This window comes from Bufo gargarizans, chromosome 2 (assembly GCF_014858855.1).
Source record: "Bufo gargarizans isolate SCDJY-AF-19 chromosome 2, ASM1485885v1, whole genome shotgun sequence".
NCBI lineage: Eukaryota > Metazoa > Chordata > Amphibia > Anura > Bufonidae > Bufo > Bufo gargarizans.
Genome location: NC_058081.1, coordinates 481222865 through 481240828, shown reverse-complemented (window position 1 = coordinate 481240828; position 17964 = coordinate 481222865). Strand labels below are relative to the sequence as shown.

At 48.6% G+C, this 17964-nt stretch overlaps 1 protein-coding gene across 3 annotated transcripts in view; it reads right to left on the bottom strand.

Annotated features, from left to right (window-relative positions):
• Positions 1 to 11109: 11109 nt before the first annotated feature.
• TCOF1 (treacle ribosome biogenesis factor 1) overlaps positions 11110 to 17964 on the bottom strand; it is a 156541-nt gene continuing 149686 nt past the window's right edge. For all 3 annotated transcript variants that reach the window (XM_044281130.1, XM_044281131.1, XM_044281132.1), the window contains 2 exons: positions 14405 to 14456; positions 11110 to 12502 (listed from right to left, as the gene is read on the bottom strand). In XM_044281130.1, the coding sequence (XP_044137065.1) occupies positions 14436 to 14456 (21 nt within the window). In that variant the 3' untranslated portion in view covers positions 11110 to 12502; positions 14405 to 14435. The remainder of the gene's footprint in view (positions 12503 to 14404; positions 14457 to 17964) is intronic.

Sequence of the window (17964 nt, the reverse complement as noted above, 5' to 3'; positions counted from 1 at the left end):
AATGAATGGGTCAGCATGGAAAATGCAACCAAATTCAGGACTTTCAATGAACCTGTCACCATGAAAATGCCTCTGCATGCAGGCAGTATGTTATGAAGCAGGATACGCTGAGTAGGTTAATATATAGTTTTATGGGAAGAGAGATTCAGTGAAACTTGTAATTTATACCTTTAAATTCATGTTCATTCTGGGCTGTGAAGTCAAGGAGGCGGCCCTATCAGTGACTGACAGCTATCTCTGTATACTGTCATAGAGGGAAGGCTGTCAATCACTGATAGGTCCGCCTCCTGGACTTCACAGACCAGATTACATTGCAATATCATGGTGACAATTTCCCCTTAATTATTTAAATCAATGTGTCAGTGGCTAGGAGATGCTACGTGTTCTTCAGTTTTTTCACACCCGACATCCACACAGAAGAGGAAAAAAAAAACGGAGGGAATTAAAACCTTATTCACTTGAATTGACATGATCTGTAACAAAAAGACACAACCCATGCAGCTTGTTCCGGGAAGGGAGTAGGCTTTTTTCTTGGTCTAATCCTGGACTATTCCTTCAGGGTGCTGTCTGGCTATGGGATCAGCATGTGGATTAGGCAGGGCTGCACTTGTACGTGCTTATTGTTTGAAATTACAAGTATGGCCTGACAATTAGTGGTAATCCATATGTGGCGCCTGTTAGCCAGACCGCACCGTGCATGGGAAACCTTATGCGGTCCTGAAAATACAGTCTGTGGGGTAGATTTACCAAAACTGGTGTAAAGGAAAACTGGCATAGTTGCCCATAGAATCCAATCAGATGCCACCATTCATTTTTCAGAGCTCCTTTGGAATATGAAAGGACAAAGCCGATTGGTTGCTATGGGCTAGTTTTCTTTTACACCAGTTTGATAATTCTTCCTTTACTGCATACTGAACATATGTCAGACGCATGGTAAGTGGTTCTAAAACTATGCACACAAAGGGTCGTTGGATATACTACATATAAGGAAACTATTGCTCATGCTACTCATCTGATGGTGTAACACTCAGCAAATACACACCAATACTGTACCTTAGGGTTTCACTCATAGGTTGTGAAAGGAGACCATGAAAGGTGATCCCAGAATGGCTAGTAAATCCAGTCCAGCACTTCATTTAAAACCATAAGTGCCAGTATATTACAGGAACAAAGGCCAAGGTCAGAATACTTAGGTCAGACACAAACGAGCGAGTTAAATCTGAGAAACTTGCAGCGTGTCAGTGTAAGGCTACTTTCACACTAGCGTTCGAGCGGATCCGTTCTGAACGGATCCGCTCATATTAATGCAGAAGGTGGCTCCGTTCAGAACGGATCCGTCTGCATTATAACTTAAAAATTTCTAAGTGTGAAAGTAGCCTGAGCGGATCCGTTCAGACTTTACATTGAAAGTCAATGGGGGACGGATCCGCTTGAAGATTGAGCCATATGGTGTCATCTTCAAGCGGATCCGTCCCCATTGACTTCCATTATAAGTCGGAACGGATCCGCTCGGCCAGGCGGACACCCGAACGCTGCTTGCAGCGTTCAGGTGTCCGCTCACTGAGCGGAGGCTGAGCGCTGGCAGACTGATGCATTCTCAGTGGATCCGCCTCCACTGAGAATGCATTAGGGCCAGGCGGCTGCGTTCAGGGCCGCTTGTGAGCCCCTTCAAACGGAGCTCACGAGCGGACACCTGAACGCAGGTGTGAAAGTAGCCTAAGGTCCCGTTCTGACCTCCGCTCCTCTGACAGCATGTCAGTGTAATTTAGTAGATTCCAGGACTCTCGGGGTCACAGCATTATAAATCAAAATGCATTATAATGCAAGGTCAGAACGGGACCTCACACTAACACAGGCTGCAAGTTTGTTGCATTGAACTCGCTTGTGTGTCTGGCCTTAGGGTATGTTCATGGGGTGGATGTGCAGAAAATCTGGAGCGTTTTATGGTACCAGCAAAGTGAATAAGCTTTTAGCAATTCTCATCCATTGAAATTGACCTGCAGTGCCAATTCTACATATAAAAAATATTTTTTATATATGTTGGCATGCAAAGTGTGCAAAAAACATATGGCAACACAAAGAATTACAGAAACATTAATAAATAAAAAAAATTACTGTCTTATTACAGTTCCATACAACATATGCATAAGACTTAATGTGAAGGTCAATTTTGTTCTGTTAATCAAAAGGTGCTAAATTCTTTGTTGACTTTTTATAATATCTGCCGTTTGAACGCGTGCTTACGCTCCATTCAACGCGACTGAACTGTCACACATAGAGGAGTGCTTTTACTCAGCTATCTCCAGCAGTCCCATGATGTTGAATGGAGTGGTGGACATACATGCATGTCCGCTACTCCATTAGTGATTGTCAGAGGCTCCAGCAGCCTGACTCATGCCGATTGGACACAGGTCTTGGGCCAACCCTTTTAAAAGGGGTTGTAATGATAATTAAAAATCTTGGACAAGCTATTTAGTAGCTTGAAATAAAATAAAAATGGATTTTTTGTACTCACCGTAAAATCCTTTTCTCGTAGTAGGCATTGGGGGACACAGCACCATGGGTATATGCCCAGCTGCCACTAGGAGGCTGACACTAGAAACAAAAAAGTGTTGGCTCCACCCAGGTGGGCTATACCCCTCTGCTAGAGCCAGAACAACTCAGTCAGTACCAAAAGCAGTAGGAACGCCACACCTGAACCAAAAAGAAACGGAGTGCCAACAAGTCTTGAACTGGGGAACCCGACAACCACAAGCAAACGCCGGAACCACGAACAAGAACAGATGCTCCAAGGAAAGGGAGGGATCTGTGTCCCCCAATGCCTACTACGAGAAAAGGATTTTACGGTGAGTACAAAAAATCCATTTTTCTCGTGCGTGGCATTGGGGGACACAGCACCATGGGACGTCCCAAAGCAGTCCCTGAGGGAGGGAAGAAGATCGCCAGACGGCAACCTAAAGCACCGCTGCCTGCAGAACCTTACGCCCCAGGCTGGCATCAGCAGAAGCCAGGGAATGAATGTGGTAGAATTTGGCAAAAGTGTGAACTGACGCCCAGGTGGCGGCCCGGCAAAGCTGGGCAGCCGAAGCCTGATGACGCACCGCCCAGGAAGCTCCGACTGCCCTAGTCGAATGAGCGGTCAACCTGGAAGGGGGAGCGCGACCCTTCGCGGCGTAGGCCTCCTTGACAGCCGACCGAACCCAGCGAGAGATGGTGGCCTTGGAGGCAGGCAGACCTTTACGAGGACCCGCCGGAACCAGGAAAAGAGAATCCGAACGACGGAAGGGTTCCGTGAGGCGAAGGTACCAGCGGAGAGCCCGAACAACATCCAGGCAATGGAGAGACTTCTCCCGAGGGTGAGAAGGATTAGGGCAGAAGGAAGGAAGGATAATCTCCTCATTGATGTGAAACGGGGTGACAACCTTAGGGAGAAAAGAAGGAACGGGACGCAAAACGACCTTGTCCCGATGGAACACCAGAAAAGGCGACCGGCAGGAAAGCGCCGCCAGTTCGGAAACCCGACGGATAGAGGTGATAGCCACAAGGAAGGCAACCTTAAATGACACAAACGACAGAGAGATGTCTGCCAAGGGCTCAAAGGGAGAGGACTGAAGAGCATCAAGAACAAGATTCAGGTCCCACGGCTCCACCGGAGGACGAAAAGGAGGGGCTCGGCGAGCGACACCCTGCAGAAAAGTCTTAACCTGAGCCCGCGTGGCCACAGAACGTTGAAAAAGGACCGAAAGGGCAGAAATCTGCCCCCTGAGAGAAGCCAGGCGAAGCCCCTTATCAAAACCAGCCTGAAGAAAGGCCAGAATATTAGGGACCGAAAAAAGGAGAGGACGAGAACGTGCGGACTCGCACCAAGCAAAATACGCCCTCCAGGTCCGATAGTAAATACGGGCCGACTGGGGCTTCCGAGCGCGAAGCATCGTCTGAACGACAGAGTCCGAGAGACCACGGGCCTTCAGGATCGCGGTCTCAACAGCCACGCCGTCAAACGAAGCTGCGGTAAATTCGGGTGGAACAGAGGGCCCTGCGAAAGGAGATCGCGACGCAGGGGAAGACGCCATGGAACGTCGGCGAGCAGGAACACGAGATCTGCGTACCACGCCCTGCGGGGCCAATCTGGGGCCACCAGAATCGCCGGCACCCGGGCCGCCTTGAGACGCTTGAGCACTCGAGGCAGAAGAGGGATGGGCGGAAAGAGATACAGAAGGTCGAACTGGGACCAAGGCAGAACCAGGGCATCGACCGCAAGAGCTTGCGGATCCCTGGACCGCGCAACATAGCGCGGAAGTCTGTGATTCAGGCGAGACGCGAAGAGATCCACGTCCGGAACTCCCCACCGGAGACACAGTTGATGAAACACTTCCGGGTGGAGAGACCATTCGCCCGGGTCGACGAGCTGACGACTGAGAAAGTCTGCCGCCCAATTGTCGACCCCGGGAATGTGGACGGCGGAGAGAACGGGAACGTGTTCCTCCGCCCATCGCAGGATCTGAGAGGCCTCTCGCAGGGCCATCACGCTCCTGGTGCCCCCCTGATGATTCAGATAAGCCACGGCGGTGGAGTTGTCCGTTTGAATCCGGATCGGGAGGCCGCGCAGACGGGAAGTCCAGTGCGACAGTGCTAAGAAAATCGCCCTGAGTTCGAGAACGTTGATCTGCAGGGAAGATTCCTGAACAGACCACAGACCCTGAACCGTAAGGGACTCGAACACCGCTCCCCATCCCGAGAGGCTGGCATCGGTCGTGATCACGCGCCAACTGGGGGGGAGGAAGGACCGGCCCAGGGACACCGTCCGGGGAAGCAACCACCAGGAGAGATCCAGACAAACCTGAGGAGGGAGACGAACGAGGCGCTCGAGACCCTCCGGGGACTTGTCCCACCTGGACAGGATGAACATCTGCAGGTCCCGAGAGTGGAATTGGGAATAAGGAATGGCTTCGAATGAGGCCACCATCCTCCCCAGGACGCGCATACACGTCCTGATGGTCAGAGAGGACGGCCTGCGGAGAAGATGTACCCCCGCATGAAGAGAAGACACCTTCTCCGGGGGAAGGAACACCCGCCCGAGGCGAGTATCGAACAGCATTCCCAGAAAGAGCATCTTCTGGCGTGGGACAAGGGAGGACTTGGAGTGGTTGACAAGCCACCCGAACCGAGCAAGAGCCGAGAGGGTGATGCTCAGGCTGGACAGATTGTCCTCGGGAGACGGGGCCCGAATCAGAAGGTCGTCCAGGTAAGGCACCAGGGCGACCCCCCTGGCACGAAGAAGAGCCACTAGGGGAGCTAACACCTTGGTGAAAACCCTTGGTGCGGAGGCCAGACCGAAGGGAAGGGCTACAAATTGGAAATGAAGCGAACCCACCGCGAAGCGAAGGAACCTTTGATGGGAGAGGGCGATGGGAACGTGGAGATAGGCATCCTGAATGTCGACCGACGACAGGAACTCGCCCAACTCCAGGGAGGCGATCACGGACCGGAGGGACTCCATGCGGAAATGACGGACCCGGACAAACCGATTGAGCGCCTTCAGATCCAGGATAGGACGGAGTGAGCCGTCCTTTTTGGGGACGGTGAACAGGTTCGAGTAGAAGCCCCGAAAACGTTCTGACTCTGGAACCGGAACGATGACCCCCAGAGCGCGCAGGGAATGAATGGCCTGAAAAAAACTGTCTGCCCGGGCGGGAGACATGGGGGGGGACGTCAAGAAGAACCGACTGGGTGGGAGGTCGGTGAATTCGATTTTGTACCCCGAAGAGACCACCTCGAGAACCCAAGCGTCTTCTACGTTTGCCCGCCAAACATCCCGAAAGACGAGCAGGCGCCCTCCCACCATGACGGGGATCGAGTCATGCTGAAGGAGGCTTAGTGGGCTGGGGACGAGCGGGCTTGGGTTTGGCGTGCCAAGAGGGCCTGGACTTGAAGGAAGGCCTGGAAGGCTTCTTGTCAGATCGGGCAGGAGGGGCCCGAAAGGACCGAAAGGACTGCGTCCGGGAGGACGATCCGGGGAAACGACGGCGGCGAGGCTGATTCTGAGGAAGAAGAGAACTCTTACCTCCAGTGGCCTCGGAGATGAGCTCCTCTAAGCGTTTCCCAAAGAGCTTTCCACCAAGAAAGGGAAGAGAGATAAGAGCCTTCTTAGAGGCGGCGTCCGCCGCCCAGGAACGAAGCCAGATGGTGCGGCGGATAGCCACAGAGTTGGCGGCCGCGCGCCCAGAGCGGCGAGCCGATTCCATAGAGGCGTCACAAAGAAACTTGGAGGCCTGATAGATCTGGGAGGCAAGCACTGCCAAGTCCCCCTGCTCAGAGTCAGCAGGTAAAGCACGGAGAAGCTGCTTTGCCCAAACGGCGCATGCCTTGGCGACCCAAGAGGCGGCAAACGCAGGACGGATGGCGGCGCCCGCTGCGATGAAAACGGACTTGGCCAAGGAGTCGACCCGTTTATCAGCGGGATCCGACAAGGAAGCCGCATCAGCCAGGGGAAGCGTAGTAGCCTTCGCCAGACGAGCGACCTGAGGATCCACCAGGGGGGGCATCGTCCAGAGATTGACCGAATCCTCAGAGAAAGGATAAGGAACATCAGAAGCCTTGGTGAGATGAAGGCGCCGATCAGGGTGACGCCATTCCCTGGCAAGGAGAGCGTCCAGATCCTCGTGATTGGGAAAAACCACAGTGGACCGCTTAGAGCGTCGGAAGGACACTGCCTCCATGGAGGAGGACGAGGGGACATCCTGCACGTGGAGTGCGTCCCGCACGGCTCTGATGAGATCCTGCACTGCTGCCGACATCGCCGAACACCGCTCAGATTCAGAATCTGAAGCGGAGGAGTCCCCAGGAGCGGCGGAAGCGGCTGAAGAAGAAATCTCACCGGACTCAGACCTAGCCGGGGAGTGATCCGGGGAAACTGAGGAGGAGTGAGACCCAGCCGAGACCGTACGTGGTCGTTTGCGGGACCGAGAGCCGGAGCGAGGCTGGGAACTGTCGCCAGGCGTATCACCAGCGGTAGAGGCCCTGCCAGAGGCGGCCGCAATCTGGGCAGGGAGACTGTCCAGAGACTGCGCCAGGGATTGGGAGAGGCTAGCAAGGCTACCTATGGCCTGGGACAGGGTAGCAGCCCATTCCGGGAGAACCGCAAGGTGGAGGCCGCAGGAGCGGACTGGGCGGGCCCGGGGGTGAGGCACTGCACACAGAGGGACGTAGGCTGGCCGCATGGGAACTTCCTGCTACACACAGAGCAGGCGTAATGAGTGGAAATGGCGGCAGGGGGAGTGGGGGCCTGACCAGAGGAAGACATGATGGCCTCTCGGTGGTGGAACCTGAAAAGAAGAGGAAGGAGTCAGCCAGAGGCTGCCTACCACGACCAATGGTGCTGTGTCCCAGAAAAAACCGAAGCTGGAGGATCCGGAGCGCACAGAGTGAGGACGCACGCGGCCGCACAGCTCAGGCAGAAGAGAGAGAGAGAGCGTCCGGCAGAAGAACCGCCCCCCTAGCAGCCCGCGCTGGCGCAGGATTGGGCGGAAAGAAGAGAGGCCTCCGGAGGAACGCCCACAAGGGGAGAGGCAGAGAGGAAGCCCGGGAAGCCCAGGAGGCGGAGACGACGCCCGCCCACGTGACCGCGGCCTAGGCCAGGCAAAAGCCGCGGCCTCTAGTATGCCAGGGTGCCGCCGGAGGAGAAAAGCGCCGCCGCCGGCAGGCCCCCGCCCGCCAGCGCAGGAGGCGGAAGCGGCTAACAAACAGCCAGCGCCGAGGGAAGGCAGAGGAGGGGACACAGCCACCGAGGTAGGGAGAGCGAGGGCCGAAACCGGCCGTCTTAAAGGGGCCGACACCATTAAAAAAGGCTCCAGAATGGCGACCCCCCTGAGAGGAGAGCGGGGGAGACCCCAAGAAGGAGAAGTGCCCCCCCCCAAAGGCCCAGCTTACTAAGTGGAGGTGGGGGGGTGGGGGAGGGGGTTGGGGCTGAAGCACATACTCACCCTCCGATTAGTTCAGGCGCAGCATGACCACCCCCTCGGCGGACTCAACACGGAAACCGTGGGTCCGCCGGAATCCACTGCGGAAGCAGGTCACGTTGGGGACTGGGTGGCTGCAAGGTACCGAGTACGCGCCCGCAGGGGGACAACTAAGGTGGAACACGATGGAGCCGCCCCTGCTACCTGTAGAGGAAAAAATTAAAAGAAATAAAAATAAAAATAAAAGATAAAAAATTAGCAGAAAAAGGACCTGCTAGCAGGTCATGTCTGCCTCCTACGGACACTAGAACTAGACTGAGTTGTTCTGGCTCTAGCAGAGGGGTATAGCCCACCTGGGTGGAGCCAACACTTTTTTGTTTCTAGTGTCAGCCTCCTAGTGGCAGCTGGGCATATACCCATGGTGCTGTGTCCCCCAATGCCACGCACGAGAAATAAATGTTCTACTCACCCTCTTAATCGATCCCTGCGGCACTGGTCCAGCTCTCCTGTCGCTTGTTTACAAGCTGCAGCAGTGACCTGTTGGAATACAGCATGTGACCACTCCAGTCAATCACTGTCCTCAAAGGTCTAATGCCGAGAACAGTGATTGCCTGCAGCAGACACGATCTGCACATGTCCCCAACACTGTTCTGTGTAGGTGTACGCCACGTGACCACAGTGACTGGCTGCAGCAGACACATGGCATACATGTCACCAACACTGTTCTGTGTAGGTGTACGCCACGTGACCACAGTGACTGGCTGCAGCAGACACATGGCATACATGTCACCAACACTGTTCTGTGTAGGTGTACGCCACGTGACCACAGTGACTGGCTGCAGCAGACACATGGCATACATGTCACCAACACTGTTCTGTGTAGGTGTACGCCACGTGACCACAGTGACTGGCTGCAGCAGACACATGGCATACATGTCACCAACACTGTTCTGTGTAGGTGTACGCCACGTGACCACAGTGACTGGCTGCAGCAGACACATGGCATACATGTCACCAACACTGTTCTGTGTAGGTGTACGCCACATGACCACAGTGATTGGCTGCAGCAGACACATGCCGCATACGGGCACATAACTGCAGTTTGCAAACAGGCAGCGCTGCAGAGAACAGCGATTGAGAAAGGAGTATATATCTTTTTAGGTTATTGAAGGGCATCTCCCATTTTTAATTATGCCTGACAACCGCTTTAAACCACCATAAAAGCCGAGCACATGTCGCACATATATTAATCACACTCTCAGAATCCCACTTGTACAAATGTCCCTGATGCAAATGAAGGGAAAGGGATATCACATAAGACTCAATTTTTCACATGTAAGTTTTAGTTTTTTAACTCGCATAGCAAGTTTAGGCTTAGCAAAGTATCCTACCTGCAGATTATATTTTGAAAGAAAATGATGTCTTTCTTTTATATAGTTTATTAACAGCATATTACAGCTTTTATTAACAAGTGCTTAGATTTTCATTTCATGCGCTTTCAATTAACTGTGTGGAAAAAAAATAAATCTGAATTGGCTTCTTGCCTCCAAGTTCAAACTGACCATTTCCTATTTTAATGATGCAACAGATATGCACAGAATCAATAGTTACAATAAAACTATATTAAGTACAGTCATGTGATGTCTCCTTTCAAATGTCTTTTTGCGGCCTCTTTGGTTAACAAATTAGTGCTCTAGGCCCGACTGTCCGGGAGAGGAAGTACGGTAACTGGCAGTTTTACCCAACGTGGTCTTAATTTCCATCAGTCATTAAGAATCCTGGCATTGTGGTCTACTGCGTGCAAAACGGTGGTGTCCAGTATTTTGATACAGATTCCCTATCCTCAGGGCAGGCCATAAATATCAGATTGCTGTTGGTTTGACACCCTGCTGATAAGGCCTAGTTCACACTTTAGATATTTGTACAGTCATTTCCACAATACCTGATGGGAATAACTGACCAAATAACAAGGTGTGAACTCTGTTTAAAGCTGTTTAGTTGTAGCTCCAGCACTGGATGGGAGCAGCACTACAATCAGATCAGTCCACTACGCAATGGACAGGGCTGTGTAGGTCTGGCAATGAAATCTACAACTAAACAACTGACTGATGGCGATACAGGCTATCGAAACCCTGTCGATTTCATACCAGAGGAAAAGGCCATGAGTATCAAAATATTGGACGATCCAATACAATCCAAATTCAAAGCAAGACATGAGGTACACATTGGGGCACAATTAAAATGCACAGAACACCACTTTTAAAGGGGTTGTCTCATTTCAGTAAGTGGCTTCATCATGTAGAGAAAGTTAATATAAGCCACTTACTAATGTATTGTTATTATCCATATTGCTTCATTTGCTGGCTGGATTAATTTTTCCATGGTTACAACCACCCTGCAATCCATCAGTGGTGGCCGTGCTTGCATACTATAGGAAAAAGTGTCAGCCTCTCTGGTAGCTCACATGGGCTAGTGCTTTTTTCCTATAGTGTGCAAGCATGGCCACCACTTATTGATTGCAGGGTGGTCTGTAACCATGGAAACAAGCAGTGTATAATGTGATGGAAAGATGAATCCAGCCAGCAAAGGAAGAAATATGGATAACAATATATTAGGAAGTGGTTTGTATTAACTTTCTGTACATGATAAATGCCACTTACTCAAGTGAGACAACCCCTTTCAGTCTTCATAGATAGAAGCCATTTGTCTCTAAAGCCCCAACATGCATTTGCATACCCTCCACCCACTGGCGGTATAAGTCAGTGTATAGAAAAGGAGAAGTGTATTAGCACTCCCTTTTTGAAGCTAATAAATCTTCACTTTATTGCCATAAAATACCGGCAGATGTAACACGTTTTGGCTGAACAGCAAGATGCTTATAAAATAAAAAAAATAAAAAATAAAAAAAAGCTGTTTACTCGAAACACATCACATTTATCTGCATTTTGTTCATGGTAATTAATAAAGTGAAGATTTATGATCAAAAAGTGAGTGCTGATCCGCTCCTCCTTGTATGTATAGACCTGCAACCCAGGTTACCAGCACCACCTTCTTCCAGAGCGCAGTCTGATTATTCCAGGCATGAACCACACCTTAGGGAAGGTATAACATATTCAATACATGTATCCCCATGTAAATAATACAATACATAACTGATTAAATGAACATAAGTTTATAGCATACGCACAGTATGTGTCAAGTCATCTTTCAGCACACATGCGCAGTACCATTGAAGAAACCCATATGAAAACCAGCAAGCACAGTGAGTAGTATTCCAGCTTTGAAACAGATTTTACTCTTTAAATCAGTGATATAGATATATATCTCAGAGCATGCCCCACAGTAGTATATGTTGCAGCCTTACATACTTATTAGTACATTCATTTTTTCATTTCTTTTCCCGCACAGGGGCACTGTCAGTTTTCCTTAGCCATTATGATGCCTCCCACCCTAAACACACATAAGCAGAGATCCTGCTCCCCTGTCTTTCTGTAGCACACCCTCGGGAGCAGTAACAACATGGAAAACATTACACAGAAGTGGAGGGCAGTGTAGATCAGATACCAGAGCCTTTAGCAGCAGTGTGTCTCACTTTGCTGCTGTTTCCCCCTCCATAAACTTCAATGGGCAGCAGTAACCTGATCCCTCAGTGAGACTGTCTCTTAAGATGGATTATACCATTGAGTGATCATTGCAGGAGGCAGGGGTTAGGAGAAGATAAGTGGAGAAAGAGGCATTATGCTCTTTTTTTTGCGTGTAGTACTGATTCATACAAAGCATGCCGAATGACAGGGCTCGTTTACCCCTTCTAAAATGGACATCCAAATCCCCAATATAGACAAACAGAGCTTAAATGGCTATGAAGATGTTACAGAACTAGCTAGCTCAGATTGGACATGTTAAATGAGCAAAGGTTCGCTCACCTCTTTCCAGCTAGGTGGATATCTATGAGCATCTTCAGCTCATGAAATTACTCCATGAAATAAAAAAAAATCCACTGTTCAGATGGCACACAATGCGAAATCATACCAACTGTTTTATTTCACTTTCAGTAGGACAGTAGACAGTACAAAGTAATGACCCTTCTTGCCAACACATATGATCATACCAACGAACCACATGTCCCAATCACAAAAACTAAGTACAATGAAATCACTCTGGTTAATGCCTTAAAATAAAGCTTTTTAAAAAGTATAAAAATATCTTACAGGCATTAAAAAAAAAAAAAAAAAAAAAAAAAAGAAGTTCCGTTCACACAAATCAGGTGACCTAAATCCCGGCTTTATTGGAATTCATGAAATTATGGTCATTTCATGGGCATCAGACAGGTCACAATCACAGCTTATAAAGTTCATCATCAGTGACTGTCCAGACCTGTACAGGCTTTACATGCCTAAGTCTGTAAAAAAAAGGGTAATGCTTCATACCTTTAAAGAAAAGTAATAAAATAAACATCAACTTTTTTCTGGTTACCCTGACACGATGTAGACAAAATACATATCAAATATAACAGCTTGGAAATAAATCTTCCATCCGGTGAAGTTCTGAAAGAACGGAAAACAGAATCAGATGTTATCTCTATCCCATGAAGACATACCATTACCTATCCCTATTTGATCAGCATTGGTCCGACAACCTGCCCATAATCTGTTCAGCTGTAGAACTACACAGCTCCATCCATAGTGTAGTAACAGGAGCAGTGCTGCAGTTACCATGTTCATCCGCTACACCAGGCATCCTCAAACTGCAGCCCTCCAGCTGTTGTAAAACTACAACTCCCACAATGCCCTGCTGTAGGCTGATACCTGTAGGCTGTTAGGGCATGCTGGGAGTTGTAGTTTTGCAACATCTGGAGGGCCGTAGATTGAGGATGCCTGCGCTACACAATGAATGGAGCTGTGCAGTGCTACACCAAATCTACAACATTATATCTGCAGGGTGTAGGATCCCTGCCGATTCGATATCAAAGGCCATCAATATCAAGATTGTGGAAGCCCCCTTTAAAGATTATTTTGCACACAGAGTAACTTCAGTTTATTTTTTTGTATATGGTCATCAAAAACAAAAAAACGACACGGAAAGAAAATACGTTCGTGTGCATGAGCCCTATTCTAACAAAGTATTATGCAAATCGACTTTGGATGTTGATTCGCTCATCCCTAATCATCAGCATCTGATTGGCAGGGGTCCAACACCCGGGACCCTCGCCAATCAGCTGTTTGAGAAGACAGAGGCATCTTTGACCCCACCCATTTTACACAAAGCTCAACCTTCACCCCTTTTCAAGACAGAAAAAGTTGTAGAAACCCTAAATGTGCCAATTTATACCACTTTTTGGACATGTTGTAGGCACAGAAATTAGGAAATCTCCATTCACACGTACTTTTTTAGGAGCCTGCGGGCTTTTTTCAGCCACAGGGCAACATTTCTTGCAGAAAAGTAATGCAACATGTTTTGTAATGCTGCGACACAACAAAGGCAAAAAAAAAAAAAAATCCAACTCAGATGGATTTTTTGCCACTGTCGCGTCGCAGTGCAACATCATTGACTATTATTACAAAACACATTGTAACACCCATACCCTTGGTTGCAGATTTTTTTTGCACCGACTAATGGACAGCATGGCCACATGGCTGAAGTTGCAAGTGAGGCCCAGATATCTTAAACAGTCAGGGTCTGCCGTATCTCAAATTAAAGGGGTATTCCCAAAGACAATGGGGGCATATCGCTGGGACCCGCATCTACAATGAGAACAGAGCGGGGAGAGCTGTGGCTGGAGGACCCCGGATTTCCACCACCAAGCGCTGCTCCCATAGAAGTGAATGGGAGCGCACGCGCGGCCCCTGCTCCCATTCCATATCACAAGATCACAGGCAGAGTGAGCTGTGATCTCACCATGGAAATGATCCTAAGGATTGCCAAGAGTGAAATCCATTGCTTTCCCGCACAAGATCGAACGTGCTGCAGATTAGAAAATCCACAGCATGCTCGAATTTCCGTGAGGATTTTTTATGCTACATGTGGCATACTGTACTGTAAATTGCTGCGTGAAATCCACCACGTCTGAACAAGCCTCAATATGTTCACCATTACAGCTCATGCGCACAAACTTTTTTTCCCCCGTTTAGTTTTTTTACAGGCCCGTACGCGGCACCATTCATTTTAATGGGTTCGCAAAAAAAAATATGAAGTTAATCAGTGTGCATTCTGTTTCCATATGTCCGTTCTGCAAAAAAAAATAAAAAATTGAAAATGTCCTATTCTTGTCCATTTTGTGGATGTCTTTTTTTTTTTGCGGATCTGTGTTTTGCGGACCACAAAATACATACAGTCGCACCCCACGGAGCGGGGACAAATTGCTGTCCCCAATGCACGAAACAGCCAGGCAACAGCATGAGCCCTTAACCAAATGAACAATGGCGCACACACTAACACCGAACACTTACCTTGGTTTCTACAAGGACTTCAGTCAGCCGTTTAGTCATCCTTTACCTTCTTCTGTAGAAAAAGAAAAATAATATTTTATAACTTCAGGCTAAACTCACCTCAGCGGTGTGTGTTTTCTGTATGTCTGTTCCATTATGCGAACAGAAAGTTTTAAGAAACTTGGCCCATTTTAACCCTCATTTGAATTATTTTAGATTTTTGCTGCTCAAAACAAACCTTTATTCTGTTCCTCTAACGAAAAGAAACAGAAAACCCGATGCTCATGTGAACTTTGCCTATGATGTCAGTTTCACTTGTACTTTCAATATATTCTTTAATTTCCTAGCGAAATAACAGAGGAACAGCATAACAGAATTCTAAGGCCTCATGCACACGACCATTCAGTTTTTTGCGGTCGGCTATCCGCAAAAAACGGAAGCCACCTGTGTGCCTTCCGCAATTTGCGGAACGGGCGTCCGTTAATATAAATGCCTATTCTTGCCCACAAAGCGCAGACAAGAATAGGACATGTTTATATATATATATATTTTTTTTTTTTTTTGCTGGGCCGTGGAACAGAGCAACGGATGCGGACAGCACACTGAGTGTTGTCCGCATCTTTTGCGGCCCCATTGAAGTAAATGGGTCCGCATCCGAGCCGCCAAAACGGCGGCTCGGATGCGGACCCAAACAACGGTCGTGTGCATGAGGCCTAAGAAGTCACAGTCGAGTCACATGGACATCGGCAGCAAGTAGCTCATGAAGTCACGTGGCGAGCTGGCTTGGTGGGTATATAAGGTGTGAGATAGGCTGTCTACACATGTATCCCTTCCTTGTTACCATCATGGGCAAAAGGGGGAATTTATCAGATCATTATCGGCTATCGGGTTCAATAGTGGCAATATTTCTGAAACTGCGCACATGCTTATGGCTGACATATTCCGCAGCGCTTTACAGACATCAAGCTGTCCCCAATAGTTCCCTAGCAGTATGTCTTTGGTGTGTGGGAGGAAACAGGAGTACCCGGAGGAAACCCACGCAAACACGGGGAGAACATACAAACTCCATGCAGATGTTGTCCTGGTTAGATTTGAACAAAGGACCCCAACATTACTGGGGAGAAGTCAGTTAGCTAAACATGTCAGGCAGGCAGGAGTTAAAGGCATATAATTAAATTATAACTGGCTATAATAGGGTTAAACACTTCAGTGTGACTATGAATTGCACAATGCAGTTACACATCCTGGTGAGCTGAGGAGCTCAGTACAACATGAAAGCAGGTAGTATCCCGATTCTGACCAGTCACCCATCATTTTAAATTACATGGATTTTGTCGGCTGAAATTAGATAAGTATGGCACAATCGTATGATCATTCTTCACTTTGTGCCAGCATGCTTTATTGGTTTACTTTTTCCTTATTAAATTAGGTCACTGATCTGCCAGTTTAGTTAATGGTGGGTTCATTCGTACAGACAATCGATTGGCTGGCAGCACTCTGGCCAATCCTAATCTTATGTGTATGGCTACCTTTAGAAGAGATGCTTAACTCAATAAGGACCCGCGCAACCGGACGTGACTTAAGGACCAGCACCGTACATGTACGGCGCAAGGTCCACGGGGCTCTGGGGAACGATCGCCAGGGAATGGTGGCACCACAGCTGCTCTTACTGGCAGCAGCCATGCCGGGTAAGGGCAGCATGGTGCTGCACCGCCCCCCTGCAGCTCTAAGTGCTGTGATTGGCCAGTCAATGAAGACCGGCACATCAGAGTGCTGGAAGCTGTATACAGCCAAGGCAGCGCTATAGCTGCACAGGAAAGGGCAGAACCTCCCTGCATGCAGCGAGGTTGTGCTTTTCTGTGCTGCTGTTGGATTGCTGGGACTTGTGGTGCACCCCCACTGTGCTTTTGACCCTTTTCTGCTCAAAGAATATAAAAATAAAAAATAAAAATAAAAAAAAAAGAAGAACATCTGGAATTGCTGCACTGATTTTTTTTCCCTTCATTTGCAGCTGTTCCAGATCCCTAAACCACCCTCCATCCCTGTCCCTTCCCGCCCCCCCCCCACATCCTTGCAGTTTTTAGTTTTTTTATTTCCAATTTTCCAGCTCTGCATCACTTTTTCTGCGTGCAAGCTGTGACTGCCAAGTGCTATCCAGTGCATACCTGCCTGATCAGCACCTGGGGATTATTCTTTGTGCTTTTTTTTTCACATCTGGTTCAAAAAGAAGAAATTGCACTTAGGGTGTATACAGTGGATATAAACAGCCTACACACCCCTGTTAAAATGTCAGGTTTCTGTGATGTAAAAAAAATGAGACAAAGATAAATCATTTCAGAACTTTTTCCACCTTTAATGTAACCTATAAACTGTACCACAATTGAAAAACAAATGGAAATGTTTTAGGTAGAGGGAATAAAAAATATGGTTGCATAAGTGTGCACACCCTTAAACTAATACTTTGTTGAAGCACCTTTTGATTTTATTACAGCCCTCAGTCTTTTGGGGTATGAATCTATCAGCATGGCACATTTTGACTTGGCAAGATTTGCCCACTCTTCTTTGCAAAAACACTCCAAATCTGTCAGATTGCGAGGGCATCTCCTGTGCACAGCCCTCTTCAGATCACCCCACAAATGTTCAATCGGATTCAGGTCTGGGCTCTGGCTGTGTCATTCCAAAACTTTCATTTTCTGGTGAAGCCATTCCTTTGTTAGATGTATGCTTTGGGTCGTTGTCATGCTGAAAGATGAAGTTCCTCTTAATGTTCAGCTTTCTAGCAGAAGCCTGAAGGTTTTGTGTCAATATTGACTGGTATTTGGAACGGTTCATAATTCCCTCTAGCTTAAGGCTACTTTCACACTTCCGGCAGGACGGATCCGACAGGCTGTTCACCCTGTCGGATCCATCCTTCCGCCGCTCCGTCCCCCATTGACTATAATGGGGGCGGAGCTCTGGCGCAGCACGGCAGTTCGCGGTGAGAGGCCGCCGGACTAAAAAGTCGGACATGCAGTACTTTTAGTCCGGCTGCCTTTCGCCGTGCACTGCCGTGCTGCGCCGGAGCTCCGCCCCGTCCCCATTATAGGCAATGGGGACGGAGCAGCGGCACAGCGAAATAGCGGAAGGACAGATCCGACAGGGTGAACAGCCTGTCGGATCCATCCTGCCGCAAGTGTAAAAGTACCCTAAGGCCCCAGTTCCAGCTGAAGAAAAACAGCCCCAAAGCATGATGCTGCCACCACCATGCTTCACGGTGGGTATGGTGTTCTTGGTAATGTCACTGTTGTGCCATATTTTCTCCACTTGATGATGACCGTCTTAACTGTGTTCCATGGTATATCTAATGCCTTGGAAATTCTTTTGTACCCTTCTCCTGAATGATACCTTTTAACAATGAGATCCCTCTGATGCTTTCAAACTTCTGTGGACCATGGCTTTTGCTGTGGGATGGGACTAAGAAAATTTTAGGAAAGACCAACTACAGCAGCTGAACTTTATTAGGGGTTAATCAGAGGCACTTTAAATATTGGCAGGTGTATGCTGACTCCTATTTAAAGGGGTTCTGCACTTTCACTTTGCTG